The sequence below is a fragment of the Staurois parvus genome, unplaced genomic scaffold, assembly GCF_062004578.1.
Source record: "Staurois parvus isolate SC_StPar_1 unplaced genomic scaffold, SC_StPar_1.0 ptg000017l, whole genome shotgun sequence".
In the NCBI taxonomy this organism is placed as follows: Eukaryota; Metazoa; Chordata; class Amphibia; order Anura; family Ranidae; genus Staurois; species Staurois parvus.
The window spans coordinates 9106181-9127067 of record NW_028317813.1 but is presented as its reverse complement, the minus strand read 5'-3'; the positions used below and the strand labels follow the sequence as shown (position 1 = coordinate 9127067).

At 41.4% G+C, this 20887-nt stretch overlaps 1 protein-coding gene across 1 annotated transcript in view; it reads left to right on the top strand.

The window, feature by feature from the left end:
• KMT2D (lysine methyltransferase 2D) overlaps positions 1-20887 on the top strand; it is a 261049-nt gene that overhangs the window by 196003 nt on the left and 44159 nt on the right. The window contains exon 37 of the mRNA XM_089679503.1: positions 11303-11535. Coding sequence (XP_089535629.1) covers positions 11303-11535 — 233 coding nt within the window. The remainder of the gene's footprint in view (positions 1-11302; positions 11536-20887) is intronic.

Below are 20887 nucleotides of genomic sequence, written 5' to 3'. Positions count from 1 at the left end.
AACCACTCAAAAGTTCAGCAACGTACCAGTATGTTGCTGGTCCATGTTGGGCATATATGTAACAGAGAACATGGGCACATGATGAATTGGGTCTGTGAACCAATATGACTGCAATTCATTCTTTTTTGTAATGCCCATATTGAGGGTTAGGCCCAAAAATGTTTTACATTTGGAAACTGTGATAGGTTTCCATGCGAATTGTCTGGCAAGAGCTGAATTTGGGTGGGCGGCGATGTATATGGAGGGGCTAAACGCTAGCGCTGGCAGCGAACTGGGCTGATCCTGCTAACACTGGGGTTTTGAGGACACTATACAAAGGCGGTACTAGTATAGTTCTGTTCGTGAGCAATATATTGATTCATTCAAACACTATACTAGTATTGGCGGTAGTCACTAGACACAGATGTTATCGTACTCGTCTGATGTCATACTACATGGAATGATGTTTGATCCCATGTAGTTATTTATTTCAGGTACTTATATAGGGCTGTGTGTGTTTACACACACACACACACACACACACACGTGTACACGTACACATACACACGTCAGACATCACTAACCTGATCAATCACTGGTTTTGGTAGAAATGATATTTCTACATGGCAAATAATTTACTAGCAGGTGTAGTAGAGTAATAGAAATCCAACAGTCATGACATGCATGCTGCTGATTCTGTGTAATTGAATCACTAATTGGAAGGGGCATGTTCAAAATAATAGCAGTGTGGAGTTCTATTAATGAGGTCATTCATTCTTTGAAAAACAGGTGGCGATTATTGCCCTTATTTAAGGAAGGAAGGCAGCAAATGTTGTACATGCTGGTTACAGTGCATTTCTCTGACATTGTGAGGAAAATGGGTCGTTCCAGACATTGTTCAGAAGAACAGTGTACCTTGATTAAAAAGTTGATTGGAGAGGGGAAAACATATAAAGAAGTGCAGAAAATGATAGGCTGCTCAGCTAAAATGATCGCAAATGCTTTAAAATGGCAACCAAAACCTGAAAGACGTGGAAGAAAGCGAAAAACTACCATTCGAATGGATAGAAGAATAGCCAAAATGGCAAGGACTCAGCCAACAATCAGCTCCAGGAAGATCAAAGAAGGTCGAAAGTTACCTGTGAGTACTGTTACAATTAGAAGACGCCTATGTGAAGCCAAGCTATCTGCAAGAAGCCCCCGCAAAGTCCCACTGTTGAAAAAAAGACATGTGCTGAAGAGGTTACAATCTGCCAAAGAGCACATTGACTGGCCTAAAGAGAAATGGCGCAACATTTTGTGGACTGATGAAAGTAAGATTGTTCTTTTTGGGTCTAGTGGCCGGAGACAGTTTGTCAGATGACCCCCAAACACTGAATTCAAGCCACAGTACACTGTGAAGACAGTGAAGCATGGTTGCGCAAGCATCATGATAGGGGGATGTTTCTCATACTACGGTGTTGGGCCTATTTATCGCATACCAGGGATCATGGATCAGTTTGAATACATCAGAATACTTGAAGAGGTCATGCTGCCTTATGCTGAAGAGGAAATGCCCTTGAAATGGGTGTTCCAACAAGACAACGACCCCAAACACACCAGTAAACGTGCAACATCTTGCTTCCAGACCAACAAGATTGACGTTATGGAGTGGCCAGCCAAATCCCCGGATCTTAATCCAATAGAAAACTTGTGGGGTGACATCAAAAATGCAGTTTCTGAGGCAAAACCAAGAAATAGAGAAGAACTGTGGAATGTAGTCCAATCATCCTGGGCTGGAATACCTGTTCACAGGTGCCAGACGTTTGTTGACTCCATGCAACACAGATGTACAGCAGTTCTCAGAAACAGTGCTTATACAACTAAATATTCATTAAGTGATTCAAAGGAAAGCAAAATCTTCAAACATTTTTCAGTTTATATAGTGAATGTTTGAGTTTGTAAAGAAGAATACAAACACTGCTATTTTTTTGAACAGTCTAATATCCACTTTTCTTCAATTTCTTTTTAGAGGAACAACACAAATTTGATATATTTTTCTTCATGTTTTGATTTGGAATAGAATGTGTAGTGTTCCCAATGCATTTGTGTGTATGGAAATAAAAGCTATTAGTAGGATTTTGAGCTTTATTCACTTTTTTCAACACACTGCTATTATTTTGAACACAACTGTATATATTACAGTCACTTCAGTCCCTAACCTACATACATATACTAGAGCCAATTTAGACAGGATCCATTTAACTTAACAGTATGTCTTTGGAGTGTGGGAGGAAACGGTAGTACCCGGTGGAAACCCATGCAAACTCCAGGCAGGTGATGCTGTGGTTGGGATTCGAACCAACAACCCTAGTACTGCCAGGTGGAAATGCTAACCATTTAGCCACTGTGCTGCCCTATATGTAGTTCTCGATTGAAATCAATACAGTGTGAAGTGTCATCTTTAATTCTGCAGATGACCATAAAAATGTTTCCCTTTTTAACTGGTACTACAATTATGTGGTTTTGGGTATTTTTTTATGGCTCTTTCAAATGTTTTGTATCGCTTAATGGAAAGCTCAAGATATATATTATTACAAATAAATGGGGAACACCAGATGTGGACACCTTGGCCTCCAGGTTCAACAAGTTACCCCTGCTTGTGACAAGAACCAAGGATCCTATAGCACTGGCATCAGATATCCTGAACATTTTCTGGACTCCATTCAGGGTAATATATGCATTCCCTCCAGGATTTTTCCTCTACTGCTATGCATCCTGATAATACTCCTGACAGTAGCTCCACAGGTTCTGCTGCTTCATTGGAGATTAGTAGCTTTGCCAGTATTGCTGTTGAAAACCATGTCTTAAAGGATCTGGGTATCTCTGACTCTGTCAGACCCACCTTATCCAAACCGAGAAAAGTGACTTCAGTAAAAATGTAATACCATATCATTTCCCCACACATGGCTAATGTGTAAGGTAAATTCTACAGGCTTGGAAAAATTCATATGTAAATGGATAGAAAACTGACTAAAAGATCGTATTCAGAGAGTAGTGGTTAATGATTCATACTCTGAATGGTCTGGGGTCATCAATGGTGTACCCCAGGGTTCAGTGTTGGGACCCTTACTTTTTACATATCTTTTCGAATTATAGCCAAAAATTTCAACCTTGGTTTCATCAGACCATAACACATTTTCCCACATGTTTTTGGGACACTTCAGATATGTTTTTGCAAAATGTAGCTGGGCTTGGATGTTTTTCTTCATAAGAAAAGTCTTCCGTCTTGCCACTCTACCCCATAGCCCAGACATATGAAGAATACGGGAGATTGTTGTCACATGTACCACACAGACAGTACTTGCCAGATATTCCTGCAGCTCCTTTAATGTTGCTGTAGACCTCTTAGCAGCCTCTCACACCAGTTTTCTTCGTCTTTTTTTCAATTTTAGAGGGACGTCCAGTTCTTGGTAATGTTACTGTTGCACCTTATTTTCTCCACTTGATGAGGACTGTCTTCATTTTTTTCCATGGTATATCTAATGCCTTGGAAATTCTTTGGTACCCTTGTCCTGACTGATATCTTTTAACAATGAGATCCCTCTGATGCTTTGGAAGCTCTCTGCAGACCATGGCTTTTGCTGTAAGATGCGACTAAGAAAATGTCAGGAAAAATCTACTAGAGCAGCTGAACTTTATTTGGGGTTAATCAGAGGCATTTTAAATGTCAGCAGGTGTGTACTGACTCCTATTTAACATGATTTTGAATGTGATTGCTTAATTCTGAACACAGCTACATCCCCCATTATAAGAGGGTGTGCACACTTATGCAATCACATTATTTTAGTTTTTTTTGTTTACTTCATCCCGCCCCCCCAAAAGATTTTAGTTTGTTTTTTAATTGAGATGTACAGTTTATTGGTTACATTAAAGGTGGAAAAAGTTCTGAAATGACTTATCCTTGTCTGATTTTTTTTTTTTACATCACAGAAACCTGACATTTTAATAGGGGTGTGTAGACTTTTTTTTATATCCACTGTGTGTGTGCGTGTGCGTGTGTGTGTGTGTATATCACACACACACTCTCGAAAAGGAATTGCACGTTTGCACTGCCGTTGTGGCCCCAGAAGGCTGAATCCCCTTTCTACACCTTTTTCCAAAGGGGCTTCAGGAGCACATGCAACCCAGCACAGAGTAAAAAAGAAAAACAACAAATATATATGATATAGAATGAACAGTATAACATACCTAATTGATGCATGTGTGCACTGTGACCAATAACTCCGCAGAGTCCTAAACCAGAACTCAGGAGGGACCAGTGTGAATGAGGCATACAAAAGTATTAACATACATGTAAAAAGCAAATCCATTTAAGATAAATGGAGAAGTATATATAAAAAAATCAAATTTGCAAATTCATTGCTTTGGGTCTATGAATATCCAGCCTGTGTTCTGTATTTTGCAATTAAGATAAAAGGAATTTTGACTTCCTTGTCATTTCCATATTTTAGGGTACAGGACACAGGCCACCCTTTCCTTTGTTCCTGTGTTACTCTGCATTGCTTGCTAAAAAAAACAAGGAGTCAAGGAGCAGGGTGGAGTTATAGGAGTACACCTTGGGGGCGTTCCCAGCAAAGCTTTTGCCAGTGTCCAATTACCTGAGGATAGCAGCCTATAACCCAGGGTCTATGAATGTCCACTCTGTGTCCTGTATGTACTCGCAAGATATGGAGTTTACAGGCAAGTCAGAATTCCTTTTTTTGCTACTAGCAAGTGTCTGTGTTTTGTTAATATCTGGCAATAACGTTTTGCATTCTTAATGTGCTTTTGTGATTGGACCAAAGTGGGGAAGGGTTACAACTTTTGTATTGCTTGTATCAATTGAGGAGATTTCCCCAGCAGTTTCAGTCCCCTTTCCACCGGGGGAAAAAAAAAAAAAAAAAAAAAGTAAGCTGCTACAAAAATTGTAGCTGCTGACTTTTAAAATACAGTCATTTTCCTGTCCCTTGGTCCAGCAGTGTCCTCACCACTGCTGGCTTCACCATTCGTATTTTCTCCCTGGCGGTTTGCTTGTGGCTTCACAGCCGGGTGCCCACTGCACGAGAAGCTCTGTGCTTTGTGAATGCCTCGTGATCTTTTGGGACCTGTCACGTGTCCAAGAAGACTACGGGGAGGGAGGGGGGGAGGACAACTTCCGCTTCTGATTGCCTAGGCGGTCGCCGCGGAAGTGGGGGCGGGTACCTGTTGAATTTGGCTACCCACTTCCCCCCTATGAAACACCCTTCTCCCCCCTCTCCCGCTCCCCAAAGGTTCCAATTCCTAATGGGGAACTGGACAAACCATTAAAGCGGAACTTCCCCTTTTGGGTGGAGCTCCTCTTCAATTACTAGAAAAACCTGACAGATTTTAACCCCTTGCCCATTAAGTTCAAAATTTGTATTTAAAAAAAAAAAAATTTATATGAAAAACATAGTTTTTTTACATTCTAAAGTGTTGCTTTCTGTCAATTTATTTTTGCACACTCAACTGCCATAGAGAAAAGTCTGGTCTCCAAGCTGAGCAATATAACTAGGTCTTGTCCCCTAACCCTAGGCCTGTTTCTGGGCAGTGAAAGGAGAGGCGGCAGGCTGTTGTCTGTCACTCTTCTCTCTCCTCTAAGCATGTAAGTTCAGGCGTCCCCGACCTAGTTCCCGTTCTCAGGTTGCTGAGGTGTTACAATTTCATGATGATTCTCAAATGCAGCAGAGTGCCAGTACTAGTGCCGCTTTACCTTTTGGTGAACTGGCGAGCACCAGTACATCCTGGTCTTTTTCATACCAGCACTACAGTATCACTTGGTGACAAGGCGACTCCTATAAGTGCAGTACAAGTTAGTGCAGTAGCTTGCACAAGTAGTGTCCTGCAGCCACCAGGAATTCGACCTCAGGCCCGTAGAGCCTATTGTGTTCTTCCAGATGTGCGTGCAAATCATAATTGGCAGCCCACAAATTCTGCAGCAACCATACTTCCCTCATTCACTGCCCGACCCGGGATTCAGGGGGAAACAGCAAATTTAACTACTCCTGATTTTTTTTTTTGGAGCTGTTTTTCATGGAAGATCTGTATGGATTGATTGTAAATCAAAGCAATTTATACGCACAACAATTTATCGCCGCCAACCCAAATCCTCAAACCTTGCCAGACCATTTGCATGAAACCTATTACGGTTTCCGAATTTAAAGGTTTTTTTGGGCCTAACCTTCAACATGCGCATTACTAAAAAATAAAAAAAAAATGAATTGCCGTTGTATTGGTCCAGAGTCCCGATTCATCATATGTCTGTGTTCTCTGCTGCCATGGCCAGGCATAGATATGAGAATATAGTGCGATTTTTTTTTTTTTATGCATTTCAATCACTCTCGTCCTCGAGGTGACCCTGAATTTGACCAGCTCTACAAAATCTGGCCCTCATAAATCACTTTAACCAGAAATTTGCAGGTGTGTATACTCCCCAGCTAAACATCTGCGTTGAAGAGTCATTTTTTTGGCCGCCTTGCATTCAAACAATTCCTCCCCAGCAAGCATGCCAGATATGGGGTCAAAATGTATAAGAACTGTGAGAGGGCAACATGCTATACATGTAATTTTCGGATTTACATGGGAAGAGATAGTCATGTGGAACCCCCCATGGCGAATGTGGCACCTGGCGACCTAATCAGAGGGGCTTCCCCAACAGCTTGTAGATACCTATTTTAGAAAGGGGGAGAAAGCCTGCTTGAAAAACGATTTCTTTCAGTGAAGTTGAAGGACAAATGGGATGTTTTCGTCCTGTCTTCCATTCACGCAGATACGATCATCCAAATTGCCATGGCAGCTGGTGTTGTTGAGAAGCCCCTCTGTGTCCACGACTATAACTTTAACATGGGAGGGGTGGTCTTCAACGTCCAGATGATGAAGCCGTACTTAGTTTCATGTAAAGCCAGACGCTGGTACAAAAAAGTGTCTGTAAAGAACAAAAGCGCACAGAGAAATTGAAATAAATATACAAAGTAACTGAACAAAGTGGATTCTTCCTAAAATTTCAGGAAGAGATCATCACGGCCCTTTTGTATCCAGAAGGTGCTGTGGCCCAAGTAGTGGTGTGAACCTCCTGCGCTAATAATTCTAGATAAGTGTCCAATTAAGAGAAGCTGCTAACATTAAATCATATGCCCGTGATCTGTGGTTTAAAATCAATAAATGTAGCGCTACTCACATAAATGAAAAAATACAAAATTAATAAATGTACCCTTATGTGAATAAATAACTGACAAACGGTGTAAAGTAAATCACAATGGTGACACAAAACAAAATAAATATTCACAAAAGGTGCCACAATCAAAAAGTTAAATACCTGTGAAACAATATACCACCATGCGATGTGACACGTAGGTATACTATCTCAAATATTAGTGTTCTACAGCTGGACTAAAACGTGAAAGTGAATAATAGTCCAGTGAAACCAGTGATACGTCAATACCACTGCAGACACAATATAGGATGTATAAAACATGCATAGGACTAGTGCATATAAATGTATTGTAAACAAACTCACCAAAAACTACTAGTGCCACAATATATAACAAAGGATATGTACCATCAATAAGTGCAATATATGAAAATCTCAATAAGTGCAATAAATATACATACATCAAACAGAGAAAATGTGACAAAAAATGTGCAAATGTGCAAACACACTAATTAGATCAAACTAAAAACGTCTGATCTGTGCGCCAAAGTCCAATGAGTGGATAATACCACTTATTCAAATACAACACTTGTGCTGATGTAAGTGACTGTGGGTAACTGCTGGTAAAGAAAATCCAACCAATGGCTAGATTAGCCTCTCACCTCAAAACTTCGAATTGTATGGGTCAAAGCGTATTGTGGGATCACACCCTCAGATCCTTCTAGCATGCAGCCTCTCCACTGGTCTGCTCTCCCCAAACACAGATCTCCCTCTCAGGGGGTCAGCACTCATGTAGTGGCTCTTCTCCAGATAGGGTATGGGTATGTGCCAGTATCTCAAACATAAACACAACCTCCCATAATGTAATATGTTTTATTCACAAGAAGATTGAACCATATGTAATAAATGTGCACTCACATAAATCTTCAGCATCTGACAGCTTAAAACCGCATGCTTTTGGGTGTAGTCTGCATGGGTATAGGAAAAGGTGTGCCAAGATGGCGTCCACACTGGAAGTGCGTCATTACATCAGGCCTACGTGTTGCGTCACAATACCATGTGACTTCCTCAGGGCTGGAATTAGGCATGACGCACTTTTTTTTTTTTTGTCCCTCTTGTTCTAATTAACCCGGTTTCTGCCTCCAAGGACTGCTTCTGTCGCTACCATACACTAGAGGAATATTAGTATAAGGTACAGCATGGCACAGTCCAGGACACACACACACGATGTTAGGTAGTCTGGAAACTGGCTATCGCATTTTGAGAGACCCTAATATCAGCTTATTACAGTTTAAAAAAAAAATGTAAACAAAATAATACAAAGTAAAATATAAATAATAAAACCCAAATAGTTGTTGTTTTATTGAGTTACTGCTTTGTTAACCATTGCTGTTTTCTTTTCAAGAATGCCATTCAGCAGCAGCACAGATCTGTTCTGACAGAAACAGGGTCTTGCTCTCAGTATATACGTAAGTGTGTGAAGCGCTGTTGAGATTTTTCATCCTCCGTTTAAAAAAAAAAAAAAAACACCATATATGCCCAAGCACGAGGACCTGGGGTGACCTGTGGGTGGATCGACCCTATGCTTTGACATATATGGGGTTTTTTTTTTGCTTTTTGTTTTTTTTTGTTTTTTTTTTTTTAACTGCGGATGAAAAATCTCATCCAACAGCGCTGCACACACTTATGTATATATTGAGAGCAAGGTCTGGGGTGGATCGCCCCTATGCTTCGGCATATACATTTTACAATATTTTTTGGCACTGATTTCAATAAAAAAAGTTGTTTTATTGAATTACTGTTTTATTGTTAACCATTGCTGCTTTCTTTGCGGTAATGCCATTCAGCTGCAGCACCAATCTGTTTATTCTGACAGCAACAGGGTCTTGCTCTCAGAATATACGTAGTTTGTTGCTGTTGCACTGAGCATACACAGTTTGAAAGCATGTCATGTTTGGTATATATTTAACAAAACAGCATTAAAACACCATTTTATTCTCTAGGCCGTCTGCTTTAAAAATCTATAATATTTGGGGTTTGAAGTAATTTTCTAGCAAAAATACTGATGTGAACAAAGTGTCAGAAAAGGCTTAGTCTTCAAGTGATTAGAAGAGTTAGTGATGTGTGGCATAAGGTTCTAATACATAAAATGCCACGATAACCCCCCAAGTGACCCCTATTTTGAAAGTCGACACCCCAAACGATTTGCTGAGAGACATGTTGAGTTAATAGAAGAATTTTATTTTACCACAAGTTTTTGGAAATTAACAATTTTTTTTTTTTTTTTTTTTTTACACACAAAGTTGTCACTTAAATGATATATTGCTCACACACATGCCATGGGTATATATGGGATTATACCTTCTGGTATCCCCAAACTCTGTAGAAGTAGCAGAATGTATTTTGGGGTGTAATTCCAGATCTACCTATGGCATGTGTGAGCAATATACCATTTAAATGACAACTTTTGTGTGTAAAAAATAAATAATAATTTTTCAAAAATGTTTGGTGGAAAAAAAAATTTTCCATGGACTTAACATGCCTCTCAGCAGATAGCTTAGGGTGTCTACTTTCCGAAAGGGGTCATTTGGTGGTGTTTGTACTGCCCTGGCATTTTAGCACCTCAAGAAATGTGAAAGGCAGTCAGAAAATAAAATCTGTGTAAATTCAAGTAGCCATACAATATTTTGTAGACGCTATATTTTACACAAGCCAATTGATATACACTTGTTGAGATTTTTTTACCAAAGCTGTGGCAAAATATATTTTGGCCTACATTTATGACTAACTTTGAGTTTATTGGATATTTTTTATAACAGAAATGAAAAAATATTTTTTTTCAAAAATTAAATTTTTTTTCTTTAGAACGTAAAAAATAAAAAACCCAGCGGTGATCAAATACCACCAAACGAAAGCTCTATTTGTGTGAAAAAAAGGACATAAATTTCATTTGGGTATAGCCTTGCATGACCACGTAATTATTAGTTGAAATAGCAGAGTGCCAAATAGCAAAAAATAGCCTGGTCAGGAAGCGGGGTAAATCTTCGGGAGGACAAGTTAAAACATGAGTTCTGATTCTCCCTCTCCCAGTTTTATCTCTGGCATTCAGGAATGCTATTTAATATCCGGTGCTTTCATTTACGCACCAAAATTGGAAATACACCCATCGATTTAATGGTTTCCCAAAACAATTACATTTGAGGTATGGTGTGAATGTAACTGGTCACATTTGCTTCTGCTGTCAAGCAAACTGCCAAGCCATCAAGCGGTTGGTGTCTGAACAGCTAACATGTGCAGTACCAGCACAACTGCAGATCAAACAGAGGCTAAGATGGCAGCCTTGGCTGTAAAGAATAATGTGGTTTAGTTTCGCTTTTGTTTTTTTAAATGGAACTTCCCCACCTCCTTTTTTTTTTTTTTTTTAACATTTCGCAACTTTTTGGGGAGATACCCGGTTTTGACAGGTACCTTCTTCTAATTATGGTCAGATCGCATTGGTTCTGGCCAGAGTCACAAAGCACAGCACGGCACGCACAGGGGAACCCGCCTGTGAAGCCACAAGGCTTCACTGCCGGTTTCCCTTAGTTAAGTTAAATTGTAGAATTGGCTTGGGTAAGGACAGCACTGCATCCCTGGACAGGTAACTGTCCTCATATTAAAAGTCAGCAGCTACAGTATTTGTATACTACAGTATTTCAGGGGAGACTAGAGAACTGCTTTAATGAACACATACTGTAGTTGCCTAAATTGATTTTTTTTTTTTCTTTTTCTTTTTCTTTTTTTTTTAACTGCCTCGAGTTCAGCTGTACTTACGTTGTTTAAAAGTTAAGTTTTCACCTTTTAGACAAAAAGGCGGTGGCTGCGGCTATGGGAACATGTTACATGTTCCACCCTAAAAACAGGTGGAACATGTTCCCAAAGGTGAACGTATTCTCGAAGTAAAAATCCAAATGAAATGCAGTTTAATGTCATGTGATACTTTTGCAAAGTACTATATATCTCTGTATTTTTTGCCTCAAATTGCAGTTGTGTGCAAACCAAAAACAGCAGTGCGTGTGTGTTGTCACATTTCATGAAAATGTGTGTAGTGAGTTGCAAATGACAATTTGGACTTATTATTTCTCTATATTTCAGATGAAGCAGACCAGCGCCAGTATGAAGAGTGGCTCTTACACACACAGCAACTTTTGCAGATGCAATTGAAAGTCTTGGAGGAACAAATTGGGGTTCACCGCAAGTCCCGCAAAGCTCTGTGTGCTAAACAAAGGACTGCGAAGAAAGCAGGACGAGAGTTCCCAGAGGCAGATGCGGAGAAGCTGAAATTAGTTACTGAGCAGCAAAGCAAGATTCAGAAGCAGCTGGACCAGGTAAAGTGTTTGGTATTAACCTGCAAATTTGAGCTTAGTTTAGCTTACGTTTTTGTGCAGTTATCTTACAGAGCTTTTGACATGCATTTATTTTGACGTTAAGGAACTGTGATAAATGCAGAAAACCACTGTAATTTCTAAATGACAATATGTTAATTCAACCTGTCATAAATTCATTCTACCAAAAGTGTCAAGCATGTCTCAACCCACAGGTAATTTGAGGGGACTGATGATCCCCTGGATTTCAAGCTCTCACTGTATAGATGAACACCTTTTCTCTTTAATTTTGTGCAAAGCCCCACCACCTGTCTAAGGAAGATGCATTTTTATTGAACAGTGGTACTTGTTTCAAGAATAGGTCAAGAGTATAACTCTAAAAGACTGAGACTTCAATATTTATTGACACAGAGTAGTAAAAGGAAGGGTGATAATCATATGAAAAGTTCACTGACTGGTTAGGCAACTAACGTGCAACAAAGTAAAGCTTCAGAACGGAGTCAAAAACAACTTTAACAATTCACCAGTGGCTTGTTGGAGTTATCAGCAGTGGCATCACAAGGGTTGGTGTCACCTGGTGTGGAAAAACATGGTGTCATCCCCCTCCCAATAATTTTTTGGGCCGAAAGTGCATGATCACGGTGCGCAACACAATCTGTGCCCTGTAACTGATGCAGTCAGTGCCAGCTTCCAGAGAATAGGAGACCATGGGGCTCACTGTGTCCCTTCCCATGTGCCCCGCCAAACCACACCCACTGAGTGGCAGTGTACAAATGTCAGTAGTGTATATATAGCGAATAACACTCTAATATCTGTACACTGAGTGCTATTACCTGTATATAACACTGATATCTGTACACCAAGTGCGATTTCCTATATAAAACACACTATCTGTACACTGAGTGCCTCTCAGTTTATAGATGTCAGTGTGTTTTATATAGGAAATAGCACTTGGTGTACAGATATCAGTGTTATACACAGGTAATAGCGCTTAGTGCACAGATATCAGTGTTATATATGACACTGACATCTACACTGAGTGCTAATCCGTATATATAACACTGATATCTGTACACTGAGTGGCACTACTGACAGTGTATAGTGATCAGAGAATTATTAGAAATAGGGAATAGCACCTGGTGCATGGGCACTGGGCAGAAACACTCAGAATGGCTGGCAGAGATTACAGCAGAGTGACACTATCATCTGCTGGGTTGGCTATAATCACTGTCAATGTCACTGACCTGCACACAATGCATGTTGCTTCGAACGACAGGTCCACTGTGCTGTGCACTCTCTGTCGCCTCCAGCTTAGTCCAGTATTCACTGACTTGATGTCCCCCCGCAGCAGGGATATGGTCTGTGGCCCAGCCCCTCCACTGAAGTCCCCCGCAGGAAAAGTGGCAAGAGCAGCTGCCGGTACCTTCATCCCCATGGCTCCACCATCCCTCCCTCATCCCAGTCGGCACCTGAGTCTTCTTCCAGCGCTACATGAACTGCTGGCGGGGATCCTATTGTTCACTGCCTCCTCCAGGTGTAAACCTTCTCCATTCTGTATGATAATCTGTGGGCACCTCCAGGGGTGGACCGAGTCTCTCATAGGACCCCCCACTGACCCCAGGTCAGGGTGTCACCCCTCATAGTGATGCCACTGTGTCTCAGGGATAACAAGTGCTTGTATCCTGTGAAACAGGCGTGATCAGAAATGTGTGGACTTGCACAGAGATCACCAGGCACAAGTATAATGTAAAATAATGTAATTTATTAAGAAAAAGTGAATAACAAAAATATAAACACACCTCCAATATATCAGAACTGCATAAATCAAACCAGAGAATCTAACGAGTGAGTGAATAAACAATCAACAATTGCCCAAACCAAATATATGCAAATAGAAGGATATGAGAAGCATAGTCCGTGTCAGAGTCATACATGGGAGATCAGGCAGAAGGAGCAGGAGCAAGCCAGGACAGGGAGAGGGTAAATGGGAGAAGGAACAAGCCAGCAGGTAAGGGAACAGGCTGCTGGATCAGAATGCAGGAACATGGGTCAGAGCAAAATGGACAAACACTAAACCAAAGAGGAGAAGCACAGTCAAGGTTTAAATACACTTCCTGCAGCAAGCATCAGGTGATGCCTAATTACCATGAGTTTCTGGCTGCTGAGTGACACTCGCTAGAGGACACCGGAACTGCAGCCTATAGTACTGGTAGCCACAGTGCTACGAACAAGTGAACGCCTTCCTGACACATTGTTTCACTGGCATAATTCTGTTTCATTTGATTCCTTTTGCAAACAGTAAGTTTAAATGCCAAGTTTACCTTTTCCAGAAAATAGCCTATGCAGGCAATGCGGCTCCGTAAAAATGATCATTAATGATATTTTACCTCTAGGCCATTTGGGTCCCCCTAGAAGCCTGGTTAAAAACACATAGTTAGCGAACCCCACGTCCTTACTTGTTGCTAGGATGTGAACAACGTTTGCACACTCCCAGCTCTGCAGGTGTGAAAACAAAATAGTTTTTGCGTCCTTTCAACAAGCAGGAGAATGTTGTTAATGAGGATGTTCTTTTAGCCAGGTTTCTGTGTCTGTGGGGTCCCAAATGACCTACAGGTAAAACAGTACAATTAATGACCATTTTACAAAGCTGAACAGATTCTTAATATCTATGTGGGCCCCTTGACTGCATAGACTTTTTTTTTTTTTTTTTTGAAAAGGTGAATTTAGCCTTTAATTTAATTTCTCTAGCATCTGCTTCCCTGGGTCCATTCAAACATTTGTAAACATTACTGAGCCCTGATAAAGGGGGAGCGTGCTTTGCCCCTGAAATGTACTGGAAGTATTGCGAATTATTAAAGTTGTTTTTTTTTACTCCTTTTATGAATCTGGTCTGGCACTCCTTTTTGGTTTAGTTTTTTTCCTGAGGCAGGACTCCAAGTCAAACAGACGTCAAGGTCCTATGTGAAACGGTTACTTGGAATCAAGGAGCTCTACTGAGAATAAGTTAATTTGCTAGGTTGATTTCTGAATTTTGACTCTTGGAAGCTTTGTCACCCTAAAACACCTGATAAGTAAAATTTAGGGAATTTCTCCAAGCAAATATTTAAAACCCCTTTTTAGCTCATGCATTTCTTCAATCAGTTTTCTTGTGTATTTTGATACAAACATTTTTAAATTTTTCTTTGTAACACGGCAGCTGATAAAGTGAAACTTGCAGCAGAAGTGGCTCTACTTTAACACTGCGCTCTTTTTCCCCCTTCCTGCCTAGGCCAATTTTCAGCTTTCAGCATGCTGTTTGAATGACAATTGCGCTGTCATGCAACACTATACCCAAAATAAATTTTTTACATTTTGTTAACACAACTAAAGCTTTCTTTTGTAGGTATTTAATCACCACTGCCTTTTTTTTTTTTTTTTTTGTTAAATAAGCAAAAAAGACCAAATTTTTATTCGTTTGTTATACATTTTTGCAAATAATTCATAAATGTAGGCCAAAATGTATACTGCTACTTTCTTTGGCAAAAATAACCCAAATTAGTGTATATTTAGTAAAAGGCTTGGTGAGTTTTTGACGTTGTAATGGAATGTGAATTTCACTGCCATAGGCAAGCATTTAACTGTATGAAATGGATTAATTCAGGGTATTTTGTTTTGATTAGCTGTGTTTGGCCACTAATTACATGACACCAATGGGCTGTGATTGGCCCAGCCTGTACCTTGTGATTACTGTGACCAATTACAGCTAGCAACACAATTGTATACAATGGATGGCATGAAAAGAAGCCATCCATTGTTTACAATTGTTATGTGACCTGTTGTGATTGGTCACATGGTACTGGTAACAGGCTGGTACACAGATCGGTCAATGGCTGTATTCGATGGACACAGCCGGCGATAGATCTCACCACAACGTGGTCCCGATGCGGAAGAACGTCATGACGTCCTCCCGGATCAACAGAAGTCCCGCTTGGTCGTCATTTTGTTATTGGCTGGGTGGGAACTGGTTAAATGTTTTTAGACTGGGGTGATTTGGGCTTATGGGAAAAACTCAGGATTTGTATGGTATTGTGGTCTTTAGTAACAAAAACCCGCAAAAGGTGGGGCTGCAGTATGTTTTTGTCTCCAGATCCAGTGGGCAGCAGCTAGAACTCATGCTCTATTCCCCATTTTCCAAACTTTTGTGTCTTACCTTTTTAACTGGTGTGGTTGCCCAATACATTTGGTAGGCAGTGAGAACGGTGCAGGTAGAGGCTGGTCAGAATTCATCCATATAGGTGGTACTTAGTTTGCCATAATGAATACACTACCTTGTGGGTTTCCTGTGTTGATGTTAAAATGTGTGCATATGAGTAGGCACGTTGAGCTAGTCTCAGGAGGGTGTGGAAATTAGTGGCACACTGGCACATGGGTAATGTCCATTCTTGTTTTGATTATATGTAAGAATTGTTTTGTGCAGCAGGAAATGGATGGAGTTGAACTCTTCATCAAGGAAACATTGGAAAGTAACTATACATTTCAGCATTGTAGGAAACTGCCAGATGTTCATGACAAATGGTTTAATGTTGCCACCTGCAGGACGCCTAATGCAACCAAAACTAAAAGTGTGCCCAAGAGGCTCCCCCCCTTCCCCGGTGGACAAACCCTCCAGCTGTAACACAGTTACGTTTTTCACCTGGCACTCAGGAGCAAGGACCAAGGATTTTTTTTCTCCTTCCTTTTTGTCCATTTGATGGTTCTTTTCGTTCCAGGACAGCCTTTCCACTTGCTCCTCAATGTTTCAGGATGATCGCTGTGGGCCCAGACAGCGAACAGCACTGCATCAGTTAACAAATTTGGCACCCTCCTTTCTCCTGGCCAGCATGTAGCAGTCCTTTCCCCCTAAATACAACAGTTTGTTTTTTTTTTTTCAGCCTCAGTTCAGATATGGCAGGCTGCTGTCCTGCCAGAGCCACCTCTGTGAGCTTATAGCTTTCTATGGGCACTGTGCTGCTGAGGATATGCCAGCAGACTATTTGCCATGTTTTGGGGTTAAAGGGGTCTCCATTCCCCAATTCTGTTCTTTCTCTTAGCTTGCAGGGATGTAGTGGCTTGGAGCAGAGTTTTCTTGGGGAACTCGAGGCTGTGGCATGTCATTATGCAGAGGCTCTAAATCTACACTTAGTTGTGTGTCTACATATTTTTATTTCTGTACGCTACGTCTTCATGGAAGCATTTGTCAAAAGTGATCTACTCCTCCAGTAGTAGACCCCTCCCATTCTTGGCTGAACAGGCTACCATCATCTCTTCTGAAGATTCTCCCCCTTTTGGGGCCCATCAGACAGGTGAAGAGTATGGCATGTTCTACTTATGTGGTACAGGCGCCTTAATCCATCCAGTCCTTGCCTATGCTATGGTGTCTCAGGCACTGACCGAATGAGCTAAGTTGATACACCAAGGAGTAACTTTGGAACAGGTCTTCCCTGTGTATATGGATTAGTGGATCAGTTGGTTCAAGGTTTGCAATAGTCGGCTTTAAACTCCAGTCAGCTGGTATCACATCTCACGGTTTCTGCTGGTATTTTACGGCATCTGCTTCAGCTTTAGTGCTGGTCCGCAGATCAGACATCCTAAAAGGTACTTACTGAGATGCCCTTTGCGGGTGGTCACCTTTTTTGGTGCGACTCTGGATGCGATCATGAAGAACATCATCGTTGGTAAGAGAACCTTTTCTACCTCGGGATCAGAAAACAAAAGGACTCATTGTAAGGCTGGCCCCTCCTTCTTCACTCACAATGTATTGTTCAAGGCCAAGGCTCTTCCAAGCCCACCAACTTTAATAGATTGAGGTGTGTACCTGGCAGCCCAGGTGTTGTATTACAATGTGTTCACAGTTCCAAAGAAGACCGTGTTCAGAAAATTTTGTATCTAAAGGCCCTGAACTTTTTTTTTTTTTTAAAAGCACGCATGTTTCGAAAAAGTCATTGCACTCATTGGTAGCTTCCCTACACCAGGAGATCTTCTGGATTTAATTGACATCAATCTCCACATCACTATTTGATACATCCACCAACAGTTGCTCCGGTTTGTGGTGGGGAACTTCATTACCAGCTTTGCTGCCCTTCCCTTTGAAGACTTGCAGTACCGATGTCAGTCCAAAGTGCTGGCACTGGTTTTGGCTCTACTGCGCCTTCTCAATTGTGGGCTGTGTGGACGACCTGCTTCTGTGAGTGGAGTCTGCATCAGATCTAAAACGTGATCTTTCCATCACGATCAATTTGCTGGAAGACTTAAGATGGATGTTGGAATCTTCTGAAGTCAGTTAGTCAGTCCTTCCCTTCCTCAGAGTACTTAGAACTTATTCTGGACACTATGGTGCCAGAGTTTGTCCTTCCACAGGAGGAACTTAAGAAGTTGAGTCCTCATGTCCTTCATCTATCTTCTCTACTGACTGTCTCTATTTTTTGCTACTGCTCCAGAGGGCACAGGGACTTGCCAGGCTTTCACTTCCAGGCTCCATCTTGCATTGCTCCAGCTCTCCCTGCTGTCCAGCCAGAGTTCACACCGACTTTGCCAGGCTTGTACTACAGGCTCCACTTAAACACCTCTTCAGCGCTCCGTGCTGTCCAGCCGGAATTCCTATTCACTGGTCCAGATTACCACTATGAGGCGGTGTGCATTGTTAACCCCTTATGAGCCTACTTATTACCATCTACATGTGAGTGGTTTTATTTATGTTCACCATTAAATACTTTTCACAGTCTACACTCAGAGGTGCGGTGTTTCTCTTCTTGTCCACTCCAGAGTCATTGCTTCATTCTACCACAGCTCGCCGGGTGTCTCCAGACCATCTGTTCCTCTGCCATATCCCGACCCCATACTTAGCCTAGAGGCTATGCGGACTGCATATTCTATGCGCCTGTCATTCCCTTGTCTCTATTTTTTGCATGAGGGTTTCATGTTTGCTTCCCTCAAAGCAGTTGTCTACGTACAACACCATTCCAGACCCATAAGCAGTTGCCTACGTACAACATCATATTGCACTGAGCTCCCCTGTTACTGTGCATCTGCGCTGAGTGCCTCCTGGGAATTTTATTCTGTTTCTGTTGAGGTTTGCTAGGCAGCTACCTCAGTGTTTGCTCCCCCTTTATCACAGTTCTACATAGTTGACATGTCTACCTCAGAAGATGCCTGTTTGGTCGAAAAGATTTGTAGGCAGCAGTTTCAGGTCTGCTGAGGTGCGATTCCTTGTTTTTACATTTATGGGCCCACCCATTCTTTCTCTTCCAAACCCTAATTGGCTGCCCCCAGCTTCAGCAGCACCAGTTTTCCCCCCTTTCACAGCCTAGTCCGTGGTTCAGGTAGTAAAAGCCAACTTAACAACACGCCCTGAGTTTTTCTTAGCTGTTTTTCACTGAAGACCTCTACAATTTGATTGTGGCCCAAAGTTACATTTATGCTCAACAGTACATCACTGCCAACCCAAATTCTTGCCAGGCCATTCGAGTGGAATCCTATCACTGTTTCCAAATGTAACATTTGTTTGGGCCTAACCCCTAACATGGACATTACAAAAATTAATTGTGGTCATATTGGTCCACATACCTGTGTTCTCTGCTGTAATGGCCAGGAGAAGATGTGAGACTATGCATTTCAGTAACAATACCCTCAACCATTTCTGCGGTGACCCTGACTATGATCAGCTTCACAATATTCTGTCCCTCATACACTACCTCACCCAGTAATTTGTTGCTGTGTTTTTTTACACAATTTGTCACTTTACTGAGATTTCTCACATATCATGGGTGTACTTTGCATTACACCCCAAAATACATTGTGCTAGTTCTCCTGAGTATAGGGATATCACCTATGTGAGACTTTTTGGCAGCCTAGCCACGTTCAGGGGCCCTAAACCAATGAGCACCTTCAGGCTTTCGAAGTGCATAACATTCACATATTTCTGACTATCACAATTTCAGAGGCATTGAAATGCCAGCATAGTACAAACATCCCCCAGATTACTCATTTTTGGAAAGTAGACACTACAAGGTGTTTGGTAAGAGGCATGGTGTGTATTTTTCAGATCTAATTTTTTTCACAAGGTTTTGAAAAATGAAAGAAAATAAAAAATAAATTTTCTTTTTTCAAAAACTTGTGGCAACAAATGAGATCTGCAGAATATTTGCCATGCCTCTTGGCAAATACCTTGGAGTGTCTACTTTCCAAAAATAGATCATTTGTGTGCGGTGGTGGGGGGGGGGGGCGGGCAATTGTACTATCTTGGCATTCAGGGCCTCCAAAACTGTGATGGGTAGTCAGGAAATCAAATGAAGAAGTTGTGCTCTTTGAAAGTCTGACGGTGTTCATTGGCTTTGAGCCCCCATACGAGGCTAGGCTGCCAAAAAATCTCACATGTGGTATCCCCATACACAGGAGTAGCAGAATCTGCTTTGGGGTGTAATGCCAAGTATACCCATGATGTGTGTGAGAAGTATCTCAGTAAAGTGGCAAAAAGGGGTCATTTGGGGGTTGTTTGAACTGTCCTGGCATTTTAGCACCTCAAGAAATGTGATCGGCAGTCAGAAAGTAAAAGCTGTGTAATTCCAATATACAGTCAGGTCCATAAATATTGGGACATGAACACAATTCTAACATTTTTGGCTCTATACACCACCACAATGGATTTGACATGAAATGAACAAGATGTGCTTTAACTGCAGACTGTCCGCTTTAATTTGAGGGTCTTTACATCCACATCAGGTGAACGGTTTAGGAATTACAACAGTTTGCATATGTGCCTCCCACTTGTTAAGGGACCAAAAGTAATGGTACAATTGGATTCTCAGCTGTTCCATGGCCAGGTGTGTGTTATTCCCTCATTATCCCAATTACAATGAGCAGATAAAAGGTCCAGAGTTCATTTCACGTGCGCTATTTGCATTTGGAATCTGTTGCTGTCAGCTCTCAAGATGAGATCCAAAGAGCTGTCACTATCAGTGAAGCAAGCCATCATTAGGCTAAAAAAACAAAACAAACTCATCAGAGAGATAGCAAAAACATTAGGCGTGGCCAAAACAACTGTTTGGAACATTCTTAAAAAGAAGGAACGCATCGGTGAGCTCAGCAACACCAAAAGACCCGGAAGACCACGGAAAACAACTGTGGCGGATGACCGAAGAATTCTTTCCATGGTGAAGAAAACACCCTTCACAACAGTTGGCCAGATCAAGAACACTCTCCAGAAAGTAGGTGTATGTGTGTCAAAGTCAACAATCAAGAGAAGACTTCACCAGAGTGAATACAGAGGGTTCACCACAAGATGTAAACCATTGGTGAGCCTCAAAAACAGGAAGGCCAGATTAGAGTTTGCCAAACGACA